Below are 22,946 nucleotides of genomic sequence, written 5' to 3'. Positions count from 1 at the left end.
GAAACTGAAAATTTTTCAAAGTGAAAGGGGCATAACTCTGCCAAAAAACATCAAATCATGACCAAATTCGAACTTGACCTGTATTTTCTCATGATATATCCATAAGTCAAAATTGAGTTGAATGTGTGCAACCGTTACTAAGATAATGAACGGAAACTGATGACGGAATGGCAGAATGACGGAATTCGGAACCGGGTAACATTATGGCGGGGACAAAAAAATCTTATATAAAAAAACTTAGAGATATTAAGCATGAAACATCTTCTAGTAAGTGTCTACCAAGATTGTTCAAATAAAAGCCCTAGGGTCGAAATTGGCGCCGCCCCAGGGTTCATTGTTTTTTCTTTATGTATATAGGAAAAACCTAAAACATTTTCTTTGAGCTAGAGGTTAGATACTAAGCACGAAATATCTTCTAGTGAGAGTTTACCAAGTTTGATCAAATAAAACCCTTAGGGTTAAAATTGGCCCCACGGGGGTCATTGTTTCTCCCTTTATGTGTATAGCAAAAACTTTAAAAAATCTTCTTTTAAAAACCCTATAGAGCTCGAACTTAGATATTTATCATGAAACATCTTCTAATTAGTGTCTATCAAAAGCCCTTGGGTTAAAATTGGCTCCGCCTGGGTGGGCCTATATACAGCTGAGCGATTTCAGGGCCATCATGGCCCTCTTTTTCAGGCACAATTACTGGTGGAGGAAGACCTCAGGTGCCCTGCTGTACATCATTTCAGGCACAATTACTGGTGGAGGAAGACCTCAGGTGCCCTGCTTATTAATTACTGGTGGAGTAAGACCTCAGGTGCCCTGCTTATTTCTGGTGGAGGGAGACCTCAGGCCTCCTTCTGTACATTATTTCAGGCACAATTACTGGTGGAGGAAGACCTCATGTGCCCTGCTGTGCATTATTTTAGGCACACTTACTGGTGGAGGAAGACCTCAGGTGCCCTGCTTATTACTGGTGGAAGAAGACCTCGGGTGCCCTGCTGTACATTATTTCAGGCACAATAACTGGTGGGAAGACCTCAGGTGCCTGCTGAGCATCATTTCAGGCACAATTACTGGTGGAGGAAGACCTCATGTGCCCTGCTTATTACTGGTGGAGGAAGACCTTAGGTTCCCTGCTGTGCATTATTTCAGGCACAATTACTGGTGGAGGAAGACCTCAGGTGCCCTGCTGTGCATTATTTCAGGCACAATTACTGGTGGAGGAAGACCTCAGGTGCCCTGCTGTGCATTATTTCAGCACAATTACTGGTGGAAAGACACTGCTGTGCATTATTTCAGGCACATACAGACACAGGAGCAGAACCACAAGTAAGATAGATAGCTTCCTTATATAAAAAATCCAAGACTTTGGCAGGACTTGGAGTCACAGTGAAGGGCAAGTGTTTTAAGTCAAAGACTTAACCACTTTGCCATAGACAACCCTGTAAATATATATTTGACTGGTTTGCTTTTATGCATAGCCCACACAAATGGTAAACATGGGGGCAAGAGTTGGGAGTTACAACAATTATTATCTTTTAGTTCTACTCTGTCCCTTCATGGGTGTTTGTACCAAGATAAAGATAATCAAAGGAAGAATGACAAAGTTGTTATCTGGAAATCATGTCAGACAGGCAGATGATGAACAAAATGGACTTCTCATTTTTTATTTTTTTTAAATTGTAGGTTGAAAGAGGACAATGGCCTTAAACAGTTTATATATTCAGTACCTAATCTGTTAAAAAGGCCGTAAGTATACACATTTTCAGGGGCATAAAAATGAGCAAGACAGACTACAAATACAAAGAAACACTTGCATTGGTCTAAATACAAATTTATTGCACTAATCACCACAAATTAGAAAATCAAAATTTTATCTTGTATATATTAGTCATTTCTTTACTCCAACATTATACCAAGTTTATAACCATTTAAGATACTTAAGTGTTATGCACTATCAAGTTTCGTATGTCATTTGTAGTCAAATGAAGAAAAAAATCTCAATTGTATCCTAGTATATCACTGCATTTAATGATAAAATATTGCTCAAGTACAAGATCAATTATAAGACATTAAGAAAAATATCACTAAAAGAACATGCATAAATCATACTTTTTAACAGTGTTTGGTACCAACTTTAACCAGTACATCAGTAGAAATCCCACTTTTATTCTGGATCCAAAAGTAGCATTCTTAATATGCAATAAGTTTAAGGCTCCCACAGTAACAGCATTTGTGTAAGGAAAAAACAAATATAAAACATTAAGTTTTTTTACCTTCATGATGACGCTCAGAAAATAGAATTTTTTTAAACAAAAAAAAACAAAAAACCTTAGTGTATGAAATCTTGGACAAGTATCTTGGTAGAAATTGAAGAAAATAATTAGGTTAACAGTTATTGATGTTAAACACAAATTGATATTTCATAAAACTGACACAAAATTATGAAATTTTAAAATATAACTACAGTAAACAGCCTTTACTAAATACTTTTCACATAAATAATCATAATTTCTAATTTCTATGCTTAAATCTACATCTATACAGAAAATTTTAATTGTTTTATCTTGAACAAATTCACATAAAAGTATGATGAAGAGTCAATGTTCTTAAATTACACAAAGGCCAAGGGAGAGACAAATAATTGTCTTTATAGACAAGTGGTATTTATTTGGAGGTAACTTTATTCCTCATAATCAATGAAAAGTTAGCAAAAAGTAGCCTTTATTTGCAGGGTTATTTTTTCAAAGGTCACCTTTAAACACAGGTTTGATTGTAAAGGGTTTATATTTCAATATTCATACATTATAAGCGTATTTCAATGCTAAATATTAAGTCAATATCCATAACATTTTGCAGTTTCTTCCAATATCTTGAGTTTCATCGCAAATTAATTAAACCTTATTCACAAGTAACTTTGAATACTTTTTTCCAAAGTCAATTTTATTCACAAATAAATACATAAATAAGTACAATTTTGAAACAAATTAACAGCATACATTTATAACTTCTCTCGTTCATAAACATTTCCAGTCTACTTCATTCATAAACAATACTACTTCATTCATAAACAATTGTCATCTGATTCCAACCTATTTCATTCTGAAACAAATTCAAATTTGATTCCAGCCTATTTCAGTTCCAAACTAATCACATCTTACACCAGTTTGTTTCATTCATCAACAACTTTGATTCTGGCCTATTTATTCACAATTTCAATGTTGACATTAATCCAAACCTATTTCACTCACAAATTTAAATTACATTACACCTGATTTTATATGCATCAAAATTATAAAAAAAAATAGAATTCAAATATTTGAGAAGTCCTAAATCAATTAACAGTAAATACTTAAAATCACACTTTCCCAAGTACAATATTAATATAAATATTCTATCAAGCACATATTCACTTAGAAGTCTTGTACCCAATGTAACATTAGCTATACTGAAACAGGAATGGGACAGACTGTTGGTAACATTGAGTAAATGTCCACATTTGACTCTGGTTAACAAGTACAGTGTCCAAATCTGATAGATGTAATAACTATATTTAGCTCTCTACCATCTCAAGATTAGCTTCCTCTTCTAGTAAACATAACAGTTTGTTGATTTTGCTTATGCCCTCAATTTGCCGTACCATCTCAATAAGAACCAATAACTTCTTGATTCCTAACCATAAACTGTAAGATGAAATGGTAACATTAAAATAACTTTTTTTTAACCTTATCTTAATATATTAGCTCTGCAATTGTTGAAAGCTGTTGGCGTATGAAATGTCAAATTGTCATAAAAGTAGCAAACCAGTTATGGCATCGCACCAGTAAAGATAGTTTGGTCCCCGAAAGGCTCAAACCCGCAAGCTAAATAAGCTGGATAAAGTGGCAGGCACCTCTACAACTAGGTTACATCTTGCCTAAGTTGCCTTACACTTTAATTTTTCAATTATTACCTAATACTTAGAACTATGGTAATCTGCATGTATAACTTCATGGATTTAAATATGATAATCAAATTAACATTACACTTTGCTGGTAAATGATGAAGTTAGAAGTTATGTACATTAAAGAATTTTACAATAAATATAACAAACCTTTTCCCGTTGATCCTCTTGGCGAGCAATGTAGTTTCTTCTGGTGTAAACACATCTATATTTTCTACGACGGACATTAATTGTTCGCCACTGGATATATTAGATACATGGACAACATTGTTAAACACATTTAACAATTCCATTTCTTGTAGCACGTCCTTCCTACTGGCGGTTGCTATAACCAACAATTTATGACCCTGTATATAAAACAAAAATATACAAATATAATCTTTGAACAATTGGTCAACAAGGTCAACAGTTTGAACACTCATGCAGACTGAACGAACGCTAAAGTAATCACTGCTCTATTTTATCTTAATAATTATTCCCAGTAATCAAAATATACAATACAAGTTCAAATAAAAACAGTATTCCTCTATTCACCAATGAAATATTTAACCCCTAAACTTCTAAAATGAACGTGTCCTACTACCATTTTAGGAACTGTCCATTTTATGGATATCAAGATGAAAGTATAGTGTTTAGTTAGCAAAAGTTAACTTTTTCACTGTAAAGAGTCTGGTGATAATGTGCAAGTGAGCACAGTAGCCTGACTTTACACTTGTGGCAATAATTTGTCACTTTCAGTTCCAGCAAAGTGTCAGGTAATTCCTTGAACTTGTTGTAAACCTAATATAACGACCTGTACAATCTGTTCAAATGAAATTTATCCAATTAAAATTTATATAATTTTTAGATATTTTTGCCAGTAATAAAACTAGCAAAAAACTTTCCAAATTAACTAACACAAGTATAAGTCTAAGGTCAGGCCATTCTGCATATTCATGCAGTCAAAGCAGGTGTTTTTACAGTTGACTATGTTTAGAACTGCCATAAAATCTGAAAGTAAGTGTCACATTAAACACTGACTTCGAGGCTCCTTTAGGGCTTGTTTAAGTGAAGCTATACATATATATGTATGATACATGTATATACTTACATGGGGAGGTACTTTCTTCATCAGCACAAGAAGAGCTTGAAGAACTAAATTTGAAAATCTTGGTCCAATTGGAACATAATCTGAAAGTAAAACAACAACAAAATATAAACATACATATATTTCTACCTGTAAGCTATTCATATTAATAGTACTTAGATTATTATATGTCATTAAACAGACATAGGTCAGTGTGACTTTCTAGCTGTACTGATGTGCCCCTCCATGCAATATTTCAAGTATGAACAAGCACCTGAGTAGACAATCTTCACTAAAATTGAAAACCTTCAATGATTTCATATATGAAATATATCCTCTGTTGCTTAACTTCTGTTGTTTTTTACGACTGTAAAGATATATGCAACAACTTTTATCCTATTATACATTTGTCGACATGGAATAGACCAATAACTTGTGTGCAAGATTTCAGATCATTCACTCACTCTGCTTTTGCAAAATAATTGTGAAAAACGACCCAAAATTGGTAAGCCTTTCACTTAAATTGGGCTAATAATGAAAGTTTGATTTTCAATTTATTTTGCTTATATTCTGTACTTATCTTTGCATATTTTTCAATTTTAAGATCTCGATTTGATCTAACTTCATGATTTTTAGGGTTTTGGATCTTAGTGGAAATTCTTTACCATACAGAAGTAAGATGCAAACAATGCTTACCTAACAATCTTTCTATATCATCAACAATGACACAACTAAGGGGAGATTTGTAGGCATCATCAAATATCTTTTTAACATGTTGACATTTCGCTGCCTCATGGAAGCCTATCATATTCTCTGGCGTGCAAACTTTGACGAATGGAAAGTCTGAGTTCTTCGCAATCTGCGCTGCCAGGGCGGATTTACCAGAACTTGCGGGACCTAGATAAAAACACAGCAAAAGATAATTTACATGTAAATTCCTTTAAATGGTTTGAACATGGGTAACAAGATCTAGAAACAAGAAGGAACACTTAATACAAACACAGAAACTCTAAAATCTGACAAACAATGCAACAATTTTTTAAACATTTCTTAACAGATAAGCTAAGATGATTTTTACTAGCAGACTGGTGAATTGCAGGTTATACCAACAGTATCATGATGTGGGAGAATGATCAAATGGACTTGTATTTACAATATATCAGGCAGTACAATTGTATCTTGATAAAACTACTTATTAGTTCTTTCAGAATTTATTTTAATTTGAATAGGTAGGAAGCTGTAAGTTTAAAGTCACATTCTCAAATCTGTTCCTGGAGCCAAACGGTACTGAGCAATGACTTTTAGTTTCTTGCTCAAAGAAACATCAGCTTGCTCCTGCTCATACAGCAAACAATCTATAGACTATAGTAGTAGTTTGACATGTTAACTGATCTGCCACGCCAATGAGCTTCAGTAAGCTAAATACTCTCCTAACAAGAGAATTTAATCTGGCTGTCATACCTTCTAAACAAACAGATACAAGTGGTGTTCTTTCACTCACTCTACATTGAGAGATCAACAAATCACCATCTTCAAGCACGCGCTGTACTGGACTGCCCCAGTTTATTATACCATTGGATATAAACTTTTCAAACTCTTCCTTACTGCTTCCAAATGCCTAAACAAAATAATGACATCAAATTAAATAAAATAAATGAAAAGAAAACAGGTTAATCAAACCTTTCAAAGTTACTTTTTGGTAGGTATTATATGATAAGAGTCAGTCAATATGCTTCTCTAATCCTTAGTAAAATACCATTGAATGACAAAATAAAATATGCTAAGCTCCCTACTGAGCTGTGATATCATCTGAAATAATAAAACTGTTAAACACATTTAAAAATCTTATCTTTAACAAGTGTAACAAGAGGTGTCAGTAGAACAGCCTGCTTGACTATTCTCAAGTGCTTAATACTTGCTTAATAAGTGCTTAATTCTGGATAATTAAGAATTTTCAAAGTTAACACCCGCACCGATGTCAATGTCTTGGTGAGTCAATAACTTTCCCTATTCTTTGAATAGTTGAGCTAAATAAAAATTACTATTCCAAGCAGATACTTTAGAATTTTCTCCTCTTTCATAAATACTATTTCTACACACTGGCTATCTGAGACCAACATAATACAGATGAGATATTAAATCTGGACCAAAACTTACAGGTTTGACATCATGTTCTAGGGAATGTAAGAAGTCCTGTCTCGTCACTTTTAGTTTGGTGCCCGCTTCAGGGTCTACTTCTACTTTACTGGCAGCCTGTAAAATAGGGAGGGAACCAGTTATATATATAATAGTCCAACACAGTTATTTCTCTTTAATTTCATTAAAGGATAAAACGTCTAACAAAGTTGTATCTGAATACTGATAAGATTTGATCAAGCTAAGTTGGTGAACATTTCATTATTTAGAATTTTTAAAAAAAAACCACCCTCAATTGACTTCTTTAAGTAAAGCAAAAATTAAACAATGGGGACTGTCAATTTTTCCTGACATGAATGTTTCCAGTGGGCTTGTAAACATTTTAAATGTCATGCATCAAAATTAAATCAAGAAATGTCAAGTTTTATTGATGCCACTGTTTTTTTACATGGGTTTATGAAATTTGTGTATCTTATTGTATACATTTCTTCAAAAAGAAAAGATTGTGAAAATCACTATTTTTGGAAAATTCTTCTCTTCTAATAAAATGTCTTTTAGTTATACAATGAGTGCTCACCAAGCGTATTTTTCAATCCTGGCTGTAAAGACAACAGTATGAACACTTTGACTGTTAAAATTGAGTGGAATTAGACAATTTTTTCAGGCATACCTTGATAAGACGATTCATGGCCGTTGCCTGGGAACATCTTACAAGCCCTTCGATCTCAGCCCCGCTGAAATTCTTCGTCAATGATGCTAGCTCCGACAAATCAACATCATCCGAGAGCTTCTCATTCTCTGTCATCACACTGGTGTGAATTTTCAAAATCTGAAGACGGCCAGGTTCATCAGGAAGACCTGTATGGAAGTCATTTATCAATTACTTATCAAATTTGTAAAAATGGAGATACAGTCTGTTTATAAAATTGTAAAAGTAATTTAAATAGTTACCACAAAAGTCCTTTTTACTACTTTTAGTTATATTTGATCTTCTAACTTAAACTAAAGTATTTCTATTCATGTCATTTACATGTAAGTTGAAAAACTGACAACAACTTTTATAGACAATAAATTACTGATATGTCACTGGTACTGACAAAATAACTCATATGATGTACAGCAACTTTTCATTGATACAACAAACAAAAAACTGTAACAATAAGTTCATTTCTTGTAATTTAACATTCATATATTTAAATACTCTTATATGAATAAAAGTAACAAATGAATACAACTGTGACCTAAAATTCAAATTTCATTGATCATACAAAAAAGTCATAAACTATAACAAGAAATGTGATGCTTCTCTCTATGAGTTTCTCCATTTTTATCATCAGCACTATTTTTTACCTATTTCCATCTGTACCTCCAATCTGCCAGGTCTGATCAAAGCTTCATCTATCATATCTTTTCTGTTTGTCATACCTGGTTATTGTAGTATACATTTATATTACATTTATTACAATAGGCCTAGCATTGAATTATTTGAATTATTTGTTCATATTACATTTATTTTATTTCATTTATTTTAACATAGAATTGAAATATATGTTCATATAAGAGTGGTTGGGTCAATAGTCTGTGTAAACCAATGCTCAGCATAAACATGAGCCGCGTCATGACAAAACCAACATAATGGGTTTGCGACCAGCCAGTCTGATCAGGATCCATGCTGTTCCCTATCAGTTTCTCTACTTGAAATAGGGTTTGTAAGCGAACAGCATGGATCCTGATCAGAATGCGCAGGCTGGTCTGGATCCATGCTGGTCCCAAACGCACTATATTGGTTTTGTTGTGACGCGGCTCATATAATGATTTAAGGAACATCTCACAAAATAAAACAACATTTAACTTCTAGTTTACTATTCTTTATGATGCATGAATTCTTTATTGGTGTTATTAAATTATCACCACGGAATCCATTTAAAATTACACTTTCCCCAACATTTCTCTATTGGTGTTTTTCAAAGATACTGTACATACTTTTTCAGTATCGGTGTTTTTCATTTTAAAGTACCTATCTTTCTTTATACATTGTCTAAGAATAGAATAAATGGTAAAATTCATTCATTTTATATCTGAATAATTAAGTACTGCCTTTACCAATAACTAAAATGTTGTTGAGTTGTTCTACACCATCTATCTTGGCCAGCAGCTGGTTAACAACAGTATCATGTACCCCAGTATTACCAGACTGAAAATATACAAGAAATTTACATAATAGTAATAATAATAATAATAATAATAATAATAATAATAATAATAATAATAATAATAATAATAATAAATGATTTTAAAAATATTTGGTCAATTGATATAATGGATTTTTTTAAAAAGATGTATGGCTTAAATTTTTTCTCTAAGTTGTAGTGTCATTTATTGAGATCTACCATTCAAATGTTTCAATAAGTTTTGCCTTTCTTTTGTGAAAATGGTACTTCAAAGATACTGAAAGATCCCCTCACTTCACATATGATATTAATAGCTTACTTACCACAGATCCTCTTGCCTTGCAGATAGCATCAATCTCATCAAATATGATTATATGTAAACCACTTAAAGACCCACACTGAAATATAGACAAAACCATAAATATATTTATTTTTATGATAAGAATTTGGTACAATAATAGTAGTTAACATTCAGACATGCAGATAGATGGATTGGTGCAAAACAGACATAACTCCTTCATTATGTAATATGAGTTCCAAACCCTTGAGATAGACTGTCATAACAGATTTATAGAAAGAATTATACAAATATAACTTGCATGTTAGACTAGTGTTTCTCTTATTTTTACCCACACTAGAAATGTCACCTGACAATGTGGGGGTCGGGTGCTAGATGAAGCACATTATTTCGCACATTTTATAATAAATATGCCAGTACTCTCATGGCTGATATTCAAATCTGAAAGGCAACATGTGTTAGATATTATCTTTCGTCAATGGCAAGAAAGTTTCTTGGGTTTTGTTTATTTTAATCTCTAACTTAAATGAAGTCTGAGATGAGAAATCTGAGAATGCCCTTGACACTTATATCTCAACATTTATATCACAATAACACATTGATTTATTATTTTCTCTACAAAATTACGCCTGACAATTCTGATACCAGTTACCATATCTCCTGACATTATGTGGTGGAGAGAAACATATAACATTTACTATAATTGTATTAGAATGATGGTGGTTTCCAGACATGTTGTCCTCTTGGGGATATACTTGTTAAATCAATCCAATCATACTAAAATATCAACAATGAATTCTCTATGGTGGCTAAAACAATCTTAGGATCTTACATTGAACATTCCATCAAACACCACTACTATAGTGACTATACACATTCAAACGTTTGAGCACTACTAGCAATTAACATAGACTTTAATCAACAGTTGTAAAGCCCAGATTAAAGATAAAAAATGACTAAGAAACAAATATTTTTTCCTTCCAAGATGAGTTTCATACTGTGTAAATAATGGTTTTAGAACATGATAGATGCTTGTCACCTGAAGAAAGTAGCGATGGATGTGAAATTATTTGTCAAAAAATACCATAAAAAATGTAAACAAAATACATTCCATACAAAATACTAAACCACTTTAATTATACAAATTGCCAAAAATCAACAGGAGCAAAAGATATGGCCATGTAATTGGCCAATGAGTAATTTTTTTAAACATTAAAAGGACACCAAAATGAAAAGCTTTAGTGAAATAAAAGTGTCACATTTCTGAGGCATAAAGGGTCCTTAAATATTTTTAAAGACTCATGAAATATAAGCCCTGGAATCATTTTTATGTCTAAAAAACTTCTACTTTTGGTATTTTGTAACTGATACAAAGAAGTTACTTATTGGTCATATAGATGAAATACCTTTAGCTTCCTTTGCTTTTCAGCAATTGGTACATTGTATAATCATACAGATTTTGTACGGAAGTCAAAATACTCCTTTCTAACTTACTGCACTGAGGGGGGGAGTTAATAACTCTGCAACAGACGCCTGCTACAAGCTTTGGAACTTTTAATTTATTACACTTCAAACACCACTGTAAAGAGTAACTTACCCTTTTTTCCTCCTCCTCAGCATCAGCAAACAGTTTCCTGACATTAGCCTCTGACTCTCCTACATATTTGTCTAGAATCTGAGGACCATTTACAATCTTAGGCTCCCTGGCATTCAACATCTTTCCTATTTGCCTGTGAAACATACAAAATACTCATTCTTACAACATATTTTTTGTATATGTTGTCACATCAATTTTAGTTCAAATTTCTGTATGGAATTTTAAAGTATTTTTAGTTCTTTTTGAGACTGTTACTGTGTCCAAGTCCATTCCTTGGTGCTGATTTCTTCTTCTTTTTTTTTGAAAATTTCTTTCAAATACAACAGGCACAATTTTGTTCAGTGGCTGTAAGTCAGCACAAGTTGACAAAAGTAAATTGTCAATTTGTTAACTTTCTTTAAAAGCAAGCTGGATAGTTTCCAGATACTTTTCATGAAACAAGAGCTGTCTGTGGGATAGTGAACCCAACTATTCTTAGTGCTTGATTTTCTAATTTCAAAAAAGGCCATAAATTTGTCAAAATTCATGTTAGAGTTATGGGCCTTGGACAGTGACATCCTTTTATGCTCTTCAAGAAATATGTGAAGTTTCAACTTATTCCCTTTGTTAGTTTTGGAGATACCAACTTAGTATAATTAAATGTATATGCATTAAGCAATATAACTATTCTCACCTAGCCATCAAAGTTTTGCCAGTACCTGGAGGTCCAAACAACAGGATACCTTTCACATGCTTCATACCTATATAATAATATAATATTTATGTCTTTAAGTTGTTGTTGCAATAGCAAATTTTAAAACTTGAACTGAAGTTATATACAAATCAAAAGTCTCATATTGCAAAATGTTGTCAATAGATACAACGTGACCATGTGTGAAGAGTCAGATAAAGGCCCATTTTGTCCAAGAAATGCTACTTTTTTTATTTCTCAAAATCGTTTTTTATTTTTGGTGTCCTGTTATTGTTTCCAAAAAAAATATTTATTGACCCATTACTTATCTTCTCTATATTTTTAACAATTTAGTATAGTTATAGTGATTTAGATTTTGAATAGAATTCAAAATACTATTTTGTTTACATTTTTCTGCTTTTATAACAAATAATTTCATATTCAGCGATACTTTCTTTATGTATTAAGCATGTAACTTGCTCTAAAACCACTACTGAAACATTATAAAACTCATGTTTGCCCTTGCTAAAGAAGAAATGAAATTGTTTCTGAGGCATACTGTGCCTTAAATAGATATTTATAGAAACAGATGGGACAACTAAATATACCACTATCATTTCATTTATAGGTAAACAAGTCTGCTCAAGTTAGAATATGGCATAGTTTATAAGATGTTTAATTGTCAAGCAAAACATAAAAAAAATTCTTAACACAATTTTTCTCTCAAAGTAAAATTACCATATGAAAACTTCCATTTTAGGGAAGAAACATCACATTTCTTTGGTGATTTACTGAGCTTATACCTTTAAATAGAGACATTTAAAGAACTGAGATTGCAACGAGAATACATACCCAACTGCTCAACAACATCAGGGGGGAATACTCTGGAAGCAAAAGCTCGTCTAAATATAGCTGAGAATTCATTGTCAAGACCACCAATACCCATCTTGTTAAAATCCCAGTCTGGGTTGATAATTGACTGGTACGCTTGTTGTCTGAAACAAAATAGGAATATGTTAGAAGTTTCAATGTAAACATACCTTTTGCCACAGTCTGATGATTACAAAAATATTAATACATGTAAGTCCCAGTCTAGATACATAACGAACTGTTCAAGGCTGAACATATCTATATGTCAAAGTCAGACAATAAGTGAAACAGAAAATGGACAATTTTTTTTGCCCCCTAGATCAAGGTGACATTTGCCCATTCCTCTGTTTGGAAAGGGGAACATTTGCACACCGGAAATTTTGAAGCGCAGATAGCTGTCTGCCCTTTCAAACCATTTGAGGGGGCAAATGCCCACCACAGCAAAATAAGGGGGCAAATGTCAGAGGACAACATGAGACAGACAAAAGCTCATCTAGACAGAAGCCTTACCATCTAAAAATCTAAACAAGAGCCTTACTATTCATAAAATATAAGGTGGGCAAACGTCCTTTTATAAATTTTTAGAGGAAGCCCTCACATCAATTTTACAGGAGTGGCTGAGGTTTTCAGGTAAAAATTTTTTTGAGTGAGGGTTTTTAACAGGTAGTTTATTTTAAGAGAGAACTTTGGTTTTCTGGTTCCAATATCTTACCCTTTTGATCTGCCAGTAAGATTGATGGTTGCATTCTCAAACTTCTCAAATACAATTGTTGTGTTTCCAGTAAGCAGACCAATGTGAGACTGAAATAAAGAACATGTGTATTACTGATAAACCCTTTGAAGGCTTTTTACACAGTGTTGAGTTGTACTTTATATAAATGGATGCATGGTAACATCTATATGGCTTTATTTAAAGTGTGACAAATTCATTTGACATAATAATGGAAAAAGGCATTTTGTACTCTTGCATTAAAGGGATATTCAGGCAAAATAATGACAAAAATATTAAAATGATATTATGTACTCAAATGATGCTAAAATGACATTTCGTGTAGTTTCAGCATGAATTTCTGTTTAAATTCTAAATATTTTGGGTTTGAAGCGTAAATATATCTATATATGTTGAACAAAATTTAGACCCGAATAGAATCACCAAATAGTTTTAAAACAAGTCACATGACTTGAACAAACCCTTGAAGTTACAATAACAGATATTATGTATATTTTATGATTGAAACAAGTCTAAGTCATACATTTGACATGTTCTTTAACGTTTCCAGAGTTCACTTTGACAACTATTATGAAATCCTAGCGCTCTAACCTGACCCACGCGGGTCAAGTTAGGAAACCACCATTTTATTATTTATATGGAGAAAAGTTTTGTTCCTTTGACTGTCTAATATATACATTTTGAGGGCATTTACAGAATAATGACTGAAAAACTCAAAACTAAGAATTGAAAATTTTGCCTGTGTCTCCCTTTAAAGAACAACTACCAAAATACTTTACATGGGTAAAAGGAACATTCAACTTGCACAGTATAAAGCAATCTGTATCATAGGACTTTAATACTTTTTTTCTACACTACATTGAAAATTGATTACTTAAAGGCTATTCACATTTCTTAAATTGTGAATGCCACACTTACTCTTTTCTGCTTGCCTGTAGCTTTCTTCATGTCTGACAAATCCAGAACTGAAAAAAAATGTGACATTTACATAAATATTTTATTTCTTTTAAGTGTTATTAATAATTTATAGAGATTTAAAATTAAAATAAAAAATTGTTTGCTACTGGTTGCCCATAAGGGGGAGTTCAAATATTGCAATATGGATTGATTGTGTCATAATATATCACAATACAGGGTCGAAGGTCAAATTTCAGGTATATGATTGGTCAGAAACTAGTAAAGAATGTAAATTGACCAATGAAATCATAAGATCTGTGTTAGATCTCAGAATAACCTTTTATAACCTTGAGGGCTGGTTTGACTGTATTAGTGTACCCATTCTTGAAGTATATACAATTATATACTTGCCTGTAGTTTCAAATTTATTTGGGAAAGAAAAGAAAATACCCAAGTCTTGAAATGAAATATGTTTTTTGTTGTTTTGTTTTTTTTTGTAAATGAGGCATGCACAAAATCACTGATTAATGACTTAAACTTTATTGAAAATAGCATATAAAACATTTTTTTGTATTTTAAATACAATATTCATGTTTGTCAAATATATATTATAACTCTTTTCCAAATGTATCATAAGAATATGGTAAAAAAATATTTTAATTTTAATGTTTACATTTTAGATCAAGATTCAAATGCTTTCACATTGACTGGCGTAAAGAAATATTGTAACTTCAAACAACATTACCTTCTATGCTCTTAACAAAAACTGTCAACATTTTCTTCTCGGCAAACTGGAAGGCGAGGATCTGTTCCTCTGTGAATGCCTGGTTGGCAAATTGCATAGAAAACTCCATTGCCATCTTGTCCGTGTCAAAGGGCTCTGGTGTGGCACTGTAAATTTTGAAACATAAGCAATGTAAATATTATTTCTAATTAATATTTATAATTCTGTCCCTTAGATCTGATTTACAACTGCAATATTGACATAGAACTTGCCTGTAAATATTATTTTTTGTGCTCTATAAAGTATAAACTAAAAATGAAAATACATGTACAATATTTAATTTAATACAAACTCCTTGGCAAGTTTGAATACTACGACGGTGTGGGTGTTGTGAGTGAAATGGTTTTGTCATTACCCATAACCTTTAAGCCACAGAATTTGCTCAGAGACAAATATGCCCTTGGAACAATAATCATGTTCACAAAATGAAATGTTCTTAAATGAAGCATAAAGAAATAGTAATTTTAGATAAATTCTCAATGTTTTTTTTCTTCAAATTTTCAAAGATCACTCAATATATATATTACAAACTACTAAAATGTCCAAAACCAAAATGAAATAAACATACTTTTTCTTCTGTAAGAAATCCACCTGTACGACTATAGTGCCTATAGTTTGAACACGAGTGTTAAACTGGAATGGATTCACCTGTACTTCCTGGTGTAGGGATATCACTGCCCATTTCCTCTGAAAACATACAACAAACATATGAAATATCTTACATGCTTTTCTAACTTGTTCCTTGTCATAAACCACAGACACTTGGAGTGTGGAGCTCCAAATTCCTTAAAATCCAAATAAAATGTATATTTGTCAATCCTAGCAAATATACATGTACTTATCATACATGGTGTATGTCAAAAATCAGGATCCACTATGTCAATAAATTTGATTAATTGAGGAACAGTGACACCAGAATTTACAGGGAATTTTGGGACACCAATGTTTGGAGGAAAAACCAGAGTATTTCAGCCTGTGGGACCACCATTATATTTATCACTTTTACATCTGAAATCCTTTACACATCAACTCACTTCAAAATATGAAAATGAGTTTAGTTGAATTTTAATGCAAATATAGGTCCCTATCCTAGCACTTGTGATTCCATTATTGGGATTAGGTCAGAGGCCTGAAAATGTACAATCAATATAGTAAATTATTCTAACAACCATGACGGATATACTATTAAAAGATTAATAACACACCTAGGTCACATGACAAATGCTCATACCCATGAAGAAGCAAGTGAAAAACTCATAGCTACTTTAGTGACCCACTGGGATTAATGCCATTTATATGCTGCAGGATAAGTATTTTAGATTAGTCTTATAAGAAAATTTAATTCCGCTTTTTGCCTTTCAATATCACAACAAAGCACTTCATTGCAGATGACAAAATTGCTTTTATGAACACACCCACCAATCACTCATAAAATTTCTTAAAAAAATAAATTGTCTGTATGAAATTTTCCAATTCATAACATATTGATTCAAATTCACTGATGTACGCCACTAGTGACATAAAGTCTAGAAACTGTATAAATCTGTGCATAATTGATAGCCATTACCCACACTGTCTCCTCCTTCATCAATTTCATGCTCAATTATTGAGCTGTGTTAATAATATGTCAATAATCATTTGGGAATTTTCTCAATATGAGCCACATTGTAAACTATATTTAGCAACTTTTTGAACAGTATGTCTACAAAACGCAGAATTATAGAACTTGAGAATTACAGAACATAGCCTTTAGCTTAATGTCTGAACTTTTTTATGTCGCACAACATGGCTGTTTACCAGTTTTACATGTGTTAGAAGACTGAGCTAACATGCAGCAAACTTACCAATGAACTATTAAGCTTTTAACTCACAAGATTATTTTCCAGGGGCTCTAGAAATTTTACAGTTAGGGTTTTAGTTAAACAGACAATGTACTGGTCACATGGCTACTTCCAGCTTTACCAGCCGATAAAGATTTCAAGTATCACTATTATTTTAGATAGAATCATTGCATCCAAGAAGAACCATCAACCATCCATAAGCAAGAAAGAAAGCATCCTTGCATTAATATATTATAAAGCCCTATAGTGTTGTAGTGCTAATGATTTGAGGCCAGCATCGTGTATCAATAAGAGGCGGTAGCTCTTCTCGTTATTTTGTATAAATAAAATTAAGATTTACAAGTACCTGCATCAGGTTAAAGCCAAGAGTCCCCTTCGCCATGCTAGGATGTCTGGTGGTCGTAAACAGAAACTTTGTGTGCGGGGATGTGTAGATTTCAACATGTCTGAAATTTAAGATTCATTGTAAAATATAAGTTTTTAACCCTGTAAGTGTTGACATAGGCACAAAGGCTCACCAACTTTCCAACCCCCACCCCCTCACCCCCAGGCAAGCTGGCATATATGTACAGCATGACAAGATTTTATACTGTTTGGCAGCTACAAGGGATTTTGTCCCTCGATGGACTTTTACAGTTTTGAGCTTAGAAAACTTAAGCCTCCTTGAGTGAGGTCTGGATTGGGTTTTTTTTATAGCTAGTCAGCTAAATTGCATAAATGATAAAACTGTAACCACTGGACTGGAAATGGGGCTTGGCCTTTTAGTCATTATGAATAAAATATTTTGCAAATATAATATACCCTGAATATTTTTAAGTCATTTAAACTTCACCCTTAACCGTCTGGGACCAATAGTTATAAACTGTGCGACCAAAATAGACCCAGGCCAGCCTGCCATTCTGTGTAGACTGACCAGGCCCTATTCTGTTGGCATATTTATTTTTGTAAATCCCTTAATTTTCAAATGGACTATTGTAAATTCAGAGCAGGTAAATTCCACAGGTTAAGGGTAAGTAAAATCAATCCACTAATTACATGTCACATGACTTATGAATATACATTTTTAACAAGTAGAATGAATATAAAAAGTTTACAGCCTTAATTTTCAGGTCAAATTACTGAATTTAATACATTCTCTTTACAACATCAGGTCAAATATAATTACAAGTCATTAGTTGTGTGCTAGAGCCATTTCATATTCCAAATCATTAATTTAAATCAGTGAAAACAAATCTTTTTTTTTTTTCATTAAAAAATTGTTTTAACAATAAACTTTTGAAAAAAAAAGGAAAACAGTTAGAATTAAAACCTTAAAGATTTCCTTAAATTGCAAAATTGAAAATGTTGCAGGCTTGATTTTACTGTAAGACTGTTTAATGTACATGTAAATCATAACTCTCATCAGAAAAAAAATTAATGATACTGCTACTTTTTTATGAAATTCAAATAAATTAATCATTTAGAAAAATGTTATTGAAATACAGATAAAAAATATTACAAAAATTAAAACATAAATTATACTGAAAATTATCAAAATAACAATATTTCACAATATAATATTTATATTGATATAGTGTAAAAGCTTTTTAAACAATTAATTTCAACAGCATAACATACATACATGTACATGAGGAAGTTACGAATTTCAAGTGGTGGTCAGATAATGTCTAGACACCAAAAACTTTGTAACATTTTTGTATACAATAGAACATAAAATTTGATAAAATACTTACTGTACAGTTTCTGGGTAGTCTCCTGGATTTACAACAACACAGTTTGTCAATGACAGCTCATCTGTCGGACATTTCGAGGCCTTTGCCCTTATCATTTTCTACAAAGGAAAAAATATTGACAATGTTTCAAGGGTAAATTTTGTAATCATTTTAATGGTTAATTTACTAAACTGCAGCATAAATATTGTTCTTTATGTCTTATGTATGGATGGAAAAAAATGTAGATATCTTTATTGCAAAACAGAATTCCAAAATATGAAAACTATGTCAATACATTTGCATACTAAATAAAATCAATTTACTGAGGATATCATTACTTTATCTTATTATTGAATAAAATCAAATTTAATATTACATAAACAATCAAATTTAGTAAGAACCAATGAAAATACTTTCATTCATGCTTAAACTCGACTGACTGGTCAATTTTTTAAAACTTTACTGATAGGACATGTGCTACATTACAGTTCCCACAATATTTGGACTTTCTGCTTTGTCACTGTGGACAATATAAAGCGTGACAATAATTGCAGACAAGTTATAAAAATCTCAACCGTGGGAAGCAGAAAATCACAGACATTAGCCTTGATCAAATTCATAAATTATACAATATCCATATGGCTTTTAAATTAATGGGATTCGAAAGTACCAACTATCTTCATGTCACTGTAACCATCAACTTGTAAAAAAAATTGCGCAGATTTTGGAAAGTTTAGAACAGCTGAAGTTTAGTAGTATTAAGATTATTTAAATTTTTTAACATAAATTAGAATGCATTTTTGCATCCACAAAAATCAAGAGTTTTAGTAGTAACAAAATAATTTAATCTTGTCAGCAAAAACATGATGAAGTGATGTACATCAAAGAATATTAATTGGATGACTTTGATGATGACTTTTATATTAACATAAGTTTTTGACTAACAAAGTAGTATTGCTATGATCATTTTTTTGAAAAACTTGGTTGTTTTTTCCTTCAAAAATTATTTTTCTTTATTGTACAAAATAAACTGACATCTGAATTTTTATATTAATTTGAAATTTAATCATAAACACAAACAAATACAATAAACTACTTACTACTTCTTGTATATCCAATTCTCTTTTTATATCAATTTCATGCAGTATTACCCAATCATCTTCATCAATCTGCAAATAAAAATTTAGTACCTTATTGACCAAAAATACAAAGTTTTTTCATTCATTTTTCTTATTTAGTTCTAAGGGGAATAAGCCACACCAATATATGGTGAACATAATATGTAATATTCAAGAAAATCAAAAATTGGCTGCAGAACTCTTGGGTGACTGTTGAGCAAAAACTCAGCAAAGTCACATTTCCACTTTTTAACAAACAATTTCCCTTAAACCAGGTATCCCTTTGTGCACAGGCAGCCAATTTAAGATTCTTGTTCTAATTAAAAAATTCAGCCATAAAACACTCTTGAAAAACATAAATAATATTTTTTCAGAAACTTTAACAAACAAAAAATTGAAAAAAAAAAACAACAACAGAGATACCTTTGATGCTAAAACTTCAATAAATACTCTTGAAAACCAAAAACAATTTATTTGACAACCATTCAAAAATATACAAAAATTTGACACCAGAAAGTCCCATCATAAAAGAAATCAGTCAATTAGATTAGGAAAACCAATACTTTAACGATTCAATGCAACACTGACATATCTTCATACCATAAAATACCAAGTTTGAACAGTTTGAACACTTAACTTTGATTAATTTATTCTATATGATTAAAGGAATGTATATAAGAATTCCAATAAATCCTTGATTTATACCAAGAACCCTTGATCATTTACCTTCCTTGTTTGAAAAAGTCCTTACTAAGCATATTATAAAGGTGATATGATATCTAAATGACCCAATGATTTTATCTCTTGATGATTTACACAGTAGTGTCAGATAAGTTGATATACCGTATAATTCCTATTAAATGCCCCCGGGGGCTAAACATTTTCCAAAAGGGGAGCCATTATTACAACACGTTTTTTCCTAAATCCAAAAATCATTGAAGTTAACAAGTGTTGGTAATAACATTAAAATGTGTTAAAATTAAAAGTTCATGTGATACATTTTTGTGTTTACTATGAAATAAAATGGATTCTGAAAGATTTGAATAAAACTATAGATTTATTCAAGAGTTCACCACTGATGAGCAGATTTTTTTCCATATCAAATAGCCTGGGGGGGGGGACTTTTATTAGAGCAGGGGTTTTTATTAGGAATTTTACGGTATATATCACAGCTATATTAATATATACAGCTTAGTTTTAAAAGAATGTCACAAAATGATTTTTTTCACAATGGGCGGTAATAAGAAATTTTACTTTAAAGGGAGATTATAAAAACACTTCTTAAATCTTAATTATATAATTTTTATATTTATTTATTGGCTAAATAATGCTAAATTTGATAACAAATATGGTAACTGATATTTTCAAAGTATAATAAAATAAAAACTAGATGGTAACAATAATGTAGCTTGTGCGGCTAATGTTATCTGAATCGGCTTAACAAAAAATAATAGGAAAACATGTTTCTTCAGGAGGATTAATTTTCCTTATTTCTAAACAAGAGCCAATATTATGTTTTTGTTTTTGTTTAGAATTAATAAATTTTGTTAAAATCTTGCACACAGGACTGGTGTCCTTTAAGGAATGCAGCACAACTGTGTTGTTATTTTTAAGTTCCTGATATGAGACCAATCCTTAAAATTGTTTTAATCAAAGCATAAATTATAAAGGATATATAAAGGATATAATTGAATGAGAGTAGGTCCAAAACTGCATTTATTGAACAAGTTGAATAAAATTTTATTTCAGCAAATTCAATAAACATTTTATTCAATGAGTTCAATAATTTCAGTAATGAAGCTACACGTATATAATTTTCTATTAACTAATTACCAAAACTAAGAACTGTTAAGTAACTGTACAGTAAAAAAAAATATCACATTTTCATTGATGCACTTATAGTATTAACATTTACTACAGCTTCCACTATTTTTGGATAAGGCAAATGATATTGCAACAAACAATATGCACTGCCATGCAATACCATTTTAACGAAGTCACAAATGTGGCACGAGATGTGATAAATATACTTCTACTGTTTGCTACAAAGTAAAACAACACCAACAACCATACTTTGTTTAAAAAAAATATATGCAAACACTTCCCGATAATACGACACACATAACGCCAATAATTATACACATAAAAAAGCACAAACCAAACAATGTAGTTTCCTTGTCCAGACACTAAAAAACAAATATTGTATTCAATAACAACAGTCCTGTACCATCAAACACACAAAAACTACCAGAATATATAATTCTGCTAAAATAATTCTCCAGAGTTTTGCACTTGTTTGTATTGATTTATTGAAAGAAACAACAGAAATGCTGGGAGAAAATCGAGACAGTGGTAAACATCTATTGATTGTCACGACCATAATGGCTGGGAAAGACGTATTGGAAAATTATACTCTCCCCTTTTACCAATGTCAGGATCTCTCTCCCTTGGAAAATTATATGTTTTCCGAACAGCGTCTATGAAAGCAATCATGAGTTTAATATCTTGCTATTATCAATATACATGTATCCTTACCAAATCTATAAATAGAATGAATACCACAAACCAAAAACTTATACTGTTATACATTGTACTTGGCAAATAACAGGACTTAGATGAAATGAAATTTGACAACTACATTTTTGGATGGTCTTGAAAAATATTTTATCGTAGATCCAACTTGGCTTTTCCGCTCTCTCTTAAATTCAATACATTGGCTCAATACAGCCTTAATGCATTATTGTATATCTACAGTCTTAATTCAAATTTCCCTACGATATTACACTTCATGTAATTTACTCAGAATGAGATGATAAATTTGATTGGTTCATATCTAACATTGTAATTTATGTCATTTGATCAAAGATTCCTGGGTATCTTTATGGGATTTGATAAGCAAGTCTAAAGGATTGATTTTGCAAGACAAATGAAACAATTGTATCATAGTTTGGAAACCATTCTATAGAATATGTGTCACAGTTAAATCATATACCAATTAATGCAAAGTGAGTTAATCGGAGTGCACTGTATAAAATATGAATATTACAAAACTAAGGAGCGATATCCTTTAAAGAATACAAGTTTACTGTATGTAGTAAATTAAAGGTATCAGATTGCTACATAAT

General features: G+C 31.6%; 1 protein-coding gene across 5 annotated transcripts in view; it reads right to left on the bottom strand.

Moving 5' to 3' along the window:
- Positions 1 to 2,048: 2,048 nt before the first annotated feature.
- LOC132722560 (vesicle-fusing ATPase-like) overlaps positions 2,049 to 22,946 on the bottom strand; it is a 28,473-nt gene continuing 7,575 nt past the window's right edge. For 2 of the 5 annotated variants that reach the window (XM_060707076.1, XM_060707078.1), the window contains exons 2-21: positions 19,804 to 19,872; positions 18,725 to 18,822; positions 17,338 to 17,437; positions 15,719 to 15,837; positions 15,112 to 15,257; positions 14,388 to 14,434; positions 13,452 to 13,540; positions 12,722 to 12,864; positions 11,873 to 11,939; positions 11,200 to 11,332; positions 9,628 to 9,702; positions 9,237 to 9,327; positions 8,484 to 8,558; positions 7,804 to 7,991; positions 7,155 to 7,250; positions 6,459 to 6,615; positions 5,694 to 5,894; positions 5,022 to 5,101; positions 4,082 to 4,278; positions 2,049 to 3,671 (exon numbers count right to left, since the gene is read on the bottom strand). In XM_060707076.1, coding sequence (XP_060563059.1) covers positions 3,542 to 3,671; positions 4,082 to 4,278; positions 5,022 to 5,101; positions 5,694 to 5,894; positions 6,459 to 6,615; positions 7,155 to 7,250; positions 7,804 to 7,991; positions 8,484 to 8,558; positions 9,237 to 9,327; positions 9,628 to 9,702; positions 11,200 to 11,332; positions 11,873 to 11,939; positions 12,722 to 12,864; positions 13,452 to 13,540; positions 14,388 to 14,434; positions 15,112 to 15,257; positions 15,719 to 15,837; positions 17,338 to 17,437; positions 18,725 to 18,822; positions 19,804 to 19,872 — 2,301 coding nt within the window. In that variant the 3' untranslated portion in view covers positions 2,049 to 3,541. Of the gene's footprint in view, positions 3,672 to 4,081; positions 4,279 to 5,021; positions 5,102 to 5,693; positions 5,895 to 6,458; positions 6,616 to 7,154; positions 7,251 to 7,803; positions 7,992 to 8,483; positions 8,559 to 9,236; positions 9,328 to 9,627; positions 9,703 to 11,199; positions 11,333 to 11,872; positions 11,940 to 12,721; positions 12,865 to 13,451; positions 13,541 to 14,387; positions 14,435 to 15,111; positions 15,258 to 15,718; positions 15,838 to 17,337; positions 17,438 to 18,724; positions 18,823 to 19,803; positions 19,873 to 20,244; positions 20,270 to 20,421; positions 20,445 to 21,979; positions 22,125 to 22,946 lie in introns of those variants that run through there. The other 3 variants (XM_060707079.1, XM_060707077.1, XM_060707080.1) reach the window with 3 other exon arrangements.

Source organism: Ruditapes philippinarum, unplaced genomic scaffold (assembly GCF_026571515.1).
Source record: "Ruditapes philippinarum isolate M1 unplaced genomic scaffold, ASM2657151v2 ctg3793_1_1_1_1, whole genome shotgun sequence".
NCBI classification, from domain to species: Eukaryota; Metazoa; Mollusca; class Bivalvia; order Venerida; family Veneridae; genus Ruditapes; species Ruditapes philippinarum.
Note: the sequence above shows the minus strand (reverse complement) of the source record. Positions and strands in the feature narration are given on the sequence as shown.